Here is a 7,645-nt window from a genome sequence, read left to right as displayed (position 1 = left end):
AAAGTCTCATTTTTTTCAGTAAAAAATTATGCATTTGATGGAGATGAATAGATATGTAGTTTATCCTATCCAAAGTGTACATCAACTTGTCAACCCAAATGAAGAAAGATTTTCAACTTTTATTGAATTTCCATGACTCTCTTGACAATGCATGGAGCCCATTAATGATGTCAAGTCACAAAAGGTATCCAAACTGTCAAAATCTGCCTGCATCACACCAACCCTTAAAAAAGAGCGGTCCAATATACCATATTCTTATTTATTAAGATCCGAGGAAATTAAAGGTAAATAGCCTTATAAGAGATATTTTTTTCCCACGATTTGAACTTGTAACTTCATGATCACTACCTCTTATTATATAAATAAATCCATTTTCTTGCTAATTTTCTAGGACAAATATAAAATAAGACATAAGATACAACAATAGGTGAACATTTAAATCATATGAATACAAAGTCTCATGAATAAGAAGTCAATGCCGAACCATACACACATTTTTCACATGAAAAAAAGACCAATATGGTGCGTTCTTGACTCCCTCTTCCAAGACCCACTTGTTCCAAACTTACAAATCTAATGTTGCAAATTAAAATGCAAAAAAAAAAATGGTCTTAACCAAAGTAAATGTAACAATGGTAGTTGGTGTGAAATGTAATGAAGCTTGAATGAAACCTTTGAAGCAAAAAACAGCTCTACCAGCAGGAATAAATAATGAGCATTGTGCACTTGATGAGAGTGCATTGAAGTCCCAACTAACTCAAAAACACTTCTCCAGCACATTGATTACCACAGCACAAAGAGTCTCTGAGGTCTGAGCCATTTTCTGATAAGCATATATAAGTATGGTTGAAGAGTAAAGAAGAAAAAAGTGAAAAAAGTTGAAGCATCAGAAGCAGGTTCATCAAGAACTATGACAATTCAATGCAGCCTTTATTTGCTGAACAGTGGTTCCAATCAAGTTATTAATAGTATTCACTGACTCCTTGTTCAGCTTTGAAGATGGTAAACTACTCACTAGAATCTGAAATGCCACTGTTACAAGTGATCCTCCTGAAGAGTTTTTGTTTGTGCTTGTTGATGCTCCATCACCATGTCCTTGATCAGTTTGGCCATCTGGTGCAATGGTGAATCCAGATGGTAGTAAGGGTATGTATGAAGGGTCTTCACCACTCATTGCTATGTTTATTGCTGATAGTTCAACTGGACAATAAACCACAAGGGACCCTGAAGAGTCTATGCAGCTTTCTTGGAGTATCAACATGCTGTTCTGACTAGTGTTGAAAGCCTGAGCAAAAAATGGATAATAATGTAGATACTGTAAATTGAAAAGACATTAGTTTTAAGTTTTAGCTGCTATGGAAATAAAATCACTATTTATGTAGAGTCTTGTGTCAGCTTTGATTGGTGAGGAAAATAAGATTTTAGATTATTTCATCCGATTATATGTTAAACGGTATTTTTTTGACCAGTACACGGGAGTTGGCATAGATAGTGGTACAAGCGATGTTATCTCGATTAAAAGGCGAAACAAAACTTGAATTAGGCCAAGAAGGAAGAATGGCTTACTCTAAGCACAGATATGCAGTTGCCAGGATTTGAACCATTTGCTATATGGGCAACCTCTTGCACAGCATTACCATTGGAAAGAACATCCCACTTAAAAGTGAAACAAGACCAAAAAAAATGTTAGAAGCCTTAGATTTCTAATGTTGCATGTAATATATTATTATATTAAGGTGGTTGTCACAAACCTGTGGTCTTTTTCTTTCATCCTTGAAGAAATTGAACACAATTTGTGGAGGGATTGGGAGCCAAATGGTAGTGGCTGCACTTAGCACCACACCATTTGGTTGGCCAGGGTGTGAGCTATTATGGACTATGACTCTGACTCCAATCTCATTCAACCCGGAGAGTGTGGTCCATCGGTTGCTACAAGATGTGCTAATGCTTGCACTGAAATTGGTGATCATCCTTTGTGCAAGTTTCATCATGCTCCTTTTTCCCTCAGCTGATGGAATCACTGAAATCCAAATAACTTGCTCATATCATGGTAAAGAAAAGTTAATCATGATAGGTATTGTGCAAAATAAAGATATAAATACCCGATCCGAGATCCCTTGTAGAATTTCCTGATACCATTAGACAAGCAATTCTTTCACACATCCTCTGAAGATTACTAAGCCATCTATGTGCTCCAAATGCCAATCCACTATAGAGAAGATTCCTGTAAAGCCGATGAACCGGAGTTTTATCTTCAACCTCTACATGCTCAACCCAAGTTACCTGCATTGTAGAATTTAGAAATGTTACTAACAGTGCATACATACCAAAGTAACAAACCACATAAATAGTGTTTTTTTAGACTTTGTTTGGAAGTTAGGAGGGAAAGGGAAGGAGGGGGATTAAAGGGTTAGGAAGGGGGAAGGGAAGGGAAAAGGAAGGAAATCCGGGAGTATAAAATTTAGACGAAGGAGGATTTTTTTATTTTCCTTAAAAATGTAATTAAGGATGCGAAATGGACAATAATATATAATTATATATTATTATTAAATATATTTAGCTATTTTGACATTTTATCTTCAAAAAATCTCAAATTGGAGGAACTTTAACAATAGACACATGGACCCTCCAAAACCTTCTATTCTCTTTGATCCAACTCCCAAACAAGGGGAAGGCTTTCTAAAGTCATATCTTCCCTTCCCCTCCAAAACCTTACTCCAAACAATGCCTTAGTGTTGTTACCTGGGAATAACCATTAGGCATGTCCTGTATGAAGCAACCGGAAGGAAGACGATGAGATCGAAATTGAGGAACAAACTGGTTATCTTGAGGAAAATCATAAGAAACGTCAACTATTGCCCACAAGCCTTGCTCGATTTGCTGACAGTATCGCAGGAAGTAGAACTCTCTAGTCGAAACAAGTGGAGAAAGCACTTGCATCTCTTCATACATCTGAATAAAAGATATATATTGCATTTAGAACAAATTCAATTGCAAGAGAAATTGGCATGGAACTTAAAACGAAAATTTAAGTTAGATAGGTTTCGAACATACCAATTGCAAAGTACCACTATGACCACCTATAATGCCAGAAGATAGAACTTCAAAAGTTCTTGCCATTGTGACAATAGTGGGAAATAGCTCCATCCACTTGTTCTGCAAAATCAATCATGATATTTGAACAATTCAGAAAGAAAAAAATGTTAGAAGCCTTAGATTTCTAATGTTGCATGTAATATATTATTATATTAAGGTGGTTGTCACAAACCTGTGGTCTTTTTCTTTCATCCTTGAAGAAATTGAACACAATTTGTGGAGGGATTGGGAGCCAAATGGTAGTGGCTGCACTTAGCACCACACCATTTGGTTGGCCAGGGTGTGAGCTATTATGGACTATGACTCTGACTCCAATCTCATTCAACCCGGAGAGTGTGGTCCATCGGTTGCTACAAGATGTGCTAATGCTTGCACTGAAATTGGTGATCATCCTTTGTGCAAGTTTCATCATGCTCCTTTTTCCCTCAGCTGATGGAATCACTGAAATCCAAATAACTTGCTCATATCATGGTAAAGAAAAGTTAATCATGATAGGTATTGTGCAAAATAAAGATATAAATACCCGATCCGAGATCCCTTGTAGAATTTCCTGATACCATTAGACAAGCAATTCTTTCACACATCCTCTGAAGATTACTAAGCCATCTATGTGCTCCAAATGCCAATCCACTATAGAGAAGATTCCTGTAAAGCCGATGAACCGGAGTTTTATCTTCAACCTCTACATGCTCAACCCAAGTTACCTGCATTGTAGAATTTAGAAATGTTACTAACAGTGCATACATACCAAAGTAACAAACCACATAAATAGTGTTTTTTTAGACTTTGTTTGGAAGTTAGGAGGGAAAGGGAAGGAGGGGGATTAAAGGGTTAGGAAGGGGGAAGGGAAGGGAAAAGGAAGGAAATCCGGGAGTATAAAATTTAGACGAAGGAGGATTTTTTTATTTTCCTTAAAAATGTAATTAAGGATGCGAAATGGACAATAATATATAATTATATATTATTATTAAATATATTTAGCTATTTTGACATTTTATCTTCAAAAAATCTCAAATTGGAGGAACTTTAACAATAGACACATGGACCCTCCAAAACCTTCTATTCTCTTTGATCCAACTCCCAAACAAGGGGAAGGCTTTCTAAAGTCATATCTTCCCTTCCCCTCCAAAACCTTACTCCAAACAATGCCTTAGTGTTGTTACCTGGGAATAACCATTAGGCATGTCCTGTATGAAGCAACCGGAAGGAAGACGATGAGATCGAAATTGAGGAACAAACTGGTTATCTTGAGGAAAATCATAAGAAACGTCAACTATTGCCCACAAGCCTTGCTCGATTTGCTGACAGTATCGCAGGAAGTAGAACTCTCTAGTCGAAACAAGTGGAGAAAGCACTTGCATCTCTTCATACATCTGAATAAAAGATATATATTGCATTTAGAACAAATTCAATTGCAAGAGAAATTGGCATGGAACTTAAAACGAAAATTTAAGTTAGATAGGTTTCGAACATACCAATTGCAAAGTACCACTATGACCACCTATAATGCCAGAAGATAGAACTTCAAAAGTTCTTGCCATTGTGACAATAGTGGGAAATAGCTCCATCCACTTGTTCTGCAAAATCAATCATGATATTTGAACAATTCAGAAAGGTTAATTAAAGGTTTCAACTAATCAGAAACGAGTAACTTGAAAAAAAAATAAGCAAGAATAAGAACTTGAATTCTTACAGGATCCATGAACATGTCAACCAAAGTTAACCCATTCATAATCACAACTCCTGAATCTCTAGAAGCTTCAATCCGAACGTTCGGATTCTTCGAGTGACTATTTGGCTTAGGGAACATTCTTTCATAGGTATCAATATTAAGGACATCTCTCCCATCAGTACTTGACTTCATCCACAGTGGCTCATTTGTTTGCAAAAGCCTTATCAACTCTTCCATAGCATTTGAAGCTATATCTGACATAAGTGAGTTATCCATGTCTGAGAGAGTAGGTTGATAAGGCACATTTTGCATTGATGATGAAGTACCATTCCCTGGTAGAAGATCAAGATCAAGGGAAGGTCCAACACTTAACCCTTGTGTCACAAAACTCCCCATTGATAAATCCAAAGAGGACATATGAATAGGCTGAATTGATGGAAGCTGAGAAATTGGTCTTCCAATGTATTTAGCTGCAATGCTTGATACTCTTTCAAGCTGAAAATTAACAACACCATTTCAATGAACCATAAAAGAATTAACTTTAATAAACCCCACCAAAAAATTAATGAACATAAATTAATTAAGGTTATGCAATCTGCATTACTTGCTATTAATTGATTGAAAGGCTTAATTTAATTAAATTATTACCTCTTCTTTGAGTTGTGCATTATCCATTCTCAACTTTTGTTCATCAACATAAGGATCTTCATGAAGTGGAGGGCCACCACAAGAGGGACAAAACATGTTTTTTAAGGCTTCCTTATATGCAATGTTCTCACAACGTATCCTATCATTCTCTGCTCTGAGGGTGCAATTATCAGCTCTTTCATGCTGAGCCTGAATTTTTTGACCAAAAGAAAGAACTAGTTAGACTAGTGTACCATATAGTCTTATGAATATATAAAAATGAACAAACTATACACTATACTTCTTAGACCCCCACAAAATAAAATACACATTAGAGGAAAACAAAAGTACCTTTATCTGAGTCCTTCTGTTCTGGAACCAAAATTTAATTTGCCTTGGGGCCAAACCTAACTCCCTGCTTAGTTGCATCCTTTGTTTTTCATCAGGGTGTGGACACTCCTTGAACATGCTGAAAAAAACAGCAAAACAAACACATACATTTGAAGAAAAACATCAGTGTTTTATTATAGAAAAAGTTTATGGTCAAGGGTTTTTGTCTTATCCAAGGGTCGCACATGTTAAAGAGTTCTTACCAATAATGGAGAACTCTGATCAACTTAGTTAACATGGTTCACTCTTAACGATGAATATGATCAAATTTGAAGAAGAGGGTGTAAAAACAAAGATGATAGTGTAGATAAAAAGAAGAAAAAAACGCAAAACCATTACATGAAATGAAAGTATGACGCATAAAATAGAAAATGGTCTTACGATTCCAGCCTTTGAATCTGGTTAGCAGTGTGACGGTGGTAACGCTTCTTCTTCCTCCTCTGAGAATCAGAAGAACCACCATCATGGTGATGGTGGTGGTGGTTCCCGGAGGACCCACCACCGTCTCCAACACCGTATTCCATTGCACTTATTCTCTCTCTCTCTCTCTTTGAATCACCACAACCACTAAAAAAGTAGTAGTAGAAGAAGAAGAAGAAGAAGAAAAGCAAGAGTGTTTTGTTGGGGTGATAGGGATATATGGAAAAAGAAGAGAAGTTTGACGGTGGTGAAATGAATGAGAGTTTGGTGGGTGGGTTTGGCTATAGCTTAACCATGGCTATGGTATATTAAAGCATGCTGTGTTGCTTATGAAACCAAATATACTCACTCTCATTCATTCATATCACTACATTCAATAATAAAAATAAAAATATTAAGAGTTTACAAATTTATGAATTTAAGTATTATATGTTATTTATTTTTTTATCATTATTAATTGTTATAAAAATGTAATAAAAATGGACGGTAGATGATATATTATTGTGTATAAATTTATATACTAACGATGTATAGATATTATATTCAAATATTATTACAAAATGATAAAAATATGTTTTTAATGGTAATAAATTATTCAAATTCTAAAACGGCTGTGACAACAAAGATAATGGCATGATTTTGGAGATATTGCAAATGTTGTTGTGGGCTTGATGATACAAGAGAAAAAAACAGCCACTCACCATCTTCACATTTTCCTCCCATTTTGCTATGAATTCTTCAATCACCCAATAAACACACTTCTAAACATTAGATAGTATTATTACTAATATTATAGTGGTATTCAAACATGCCAGGGTATTGATATGGTATTACGGTCAAGTGAAACATATATGAATATTAATGTTGAAAAAATAATAAATAATGTGGTAAATATTTATATTTACTTCATTTTTTATTATAAAAATGTTTAACTTGTGGTAGTTATGTTTTAGAAAACTAGTTTGTAGTTGTGAATTTGTAACTTATAGCTACAAGCTTATATTCCAAAAGTTGTGTATGTAGCTAGAAGCTTATAGCTACTCATGTAAGTTATTAAAGAGTTAGTTCAATAAAACATGTTTTATAACTAGTTAAAATTTGAAAAATAATTATAATTGGATATGTAATATTTATACATTTATTTTTTTTTAACATATATTTTTAGTTTTTAATATTTTTTTCCAAATTGCAATTAAGTTTCAATTAATGATACTATATATTGTTAGAATATATGATATAAAAATATTTTATTCATTCATTTAACAATTAAATGTAAGAGTAATATATTCATCACACAAAAATTCATTAGGAAAATATTGGAAGGACATCTAATTTAATTTTAGATTGAGGGCATCTATTATGCTTCTTAAATATATATTAAAAGACAAAACCTGTAAGTGAATTTTTGAAATTCCTTTCACTTTCTAAATACTACTTGAA

General features: G+C 34.5%; 1 protein-coding gene across 1 annotated transcript; it reads right to left on the bottom strand.

Moving 5' to 3' along the window:
• Positions 1-428: 428 nt before the first annotated feature.
• Positions 429-6,309, bottom strand: LOC109338565 (homeobox-leucine zipper protein HDG11-like). The gene is made up of 10 exons (XM_019575836.1): positions 6,167-6,309; positions 5,747-5,864; positions 5,417-5,605; positions 4,790-5,263; positions 4,572-4,673; positions 4,260-4,469; positions 3,620-3,800; positions 3,269-3,537; positions 1,567-1,656; positions 429-1,285 (listed from the first exon to the last, which is right to left on the bottom strand). Exons 1-10 carry the CDS (start codon positions 6,307-6,309, stop codon positions 902-904), a joined length of 2,160 nt encoding a protein of 719 aa, XP_019431381.1. The 3' UTR covers positions 429-901.
• Between the last annotated feature and the right edge of the window lie 1,336 nt (positions 6,310-7,645).

The sequence above is a fragment of the Lupinus angustifolius genome, unplaced genomic scaffold (genome assembly GCF_001865875.1).
Source record: "Lupinus angustifolius cultivar Tanjil unplaced genomic scaffold, LupAngTanjil_v1.0 Scaffold_29_20, whole genome shotgun sequence".
NCBI lineage: Eukaryota > Viridiplantae > Streptophyta > Magnoliopsida > Fabales > Fabaceae > Lupinus > Lupinus angustifolius.
Note: the sequence above shows the minus strand (reverse complement) of the source record. Positions and strands in the feature narration are given on the sequence as shown.

Excerpts from the sequence above, each read along its gene's own strand:
- LOC109338565 (XM_019575836.1), bottom strand. The coding sequence starts at position 6,309 with ATGGAATACGGTGTTGGAGACGGTGGTGGGTCCTCCGGGAACCACCAC. Across the intron at positions 5,865-6,166 it reads CAGATTCAAAGGCTGGAATC|CATGTTCAAGGAGTGTCCAC; the intron begins GTAAGACCATTT and ends TGTTTTTTTCAG. Across the intron at positions 4,674-4,789 it reads TTGACATGTTCATGGATCCT|AACAAGTGGATGGAGCTATT; the intron begins GTAAGAATTCAA and ends TTGATTTTGCAG.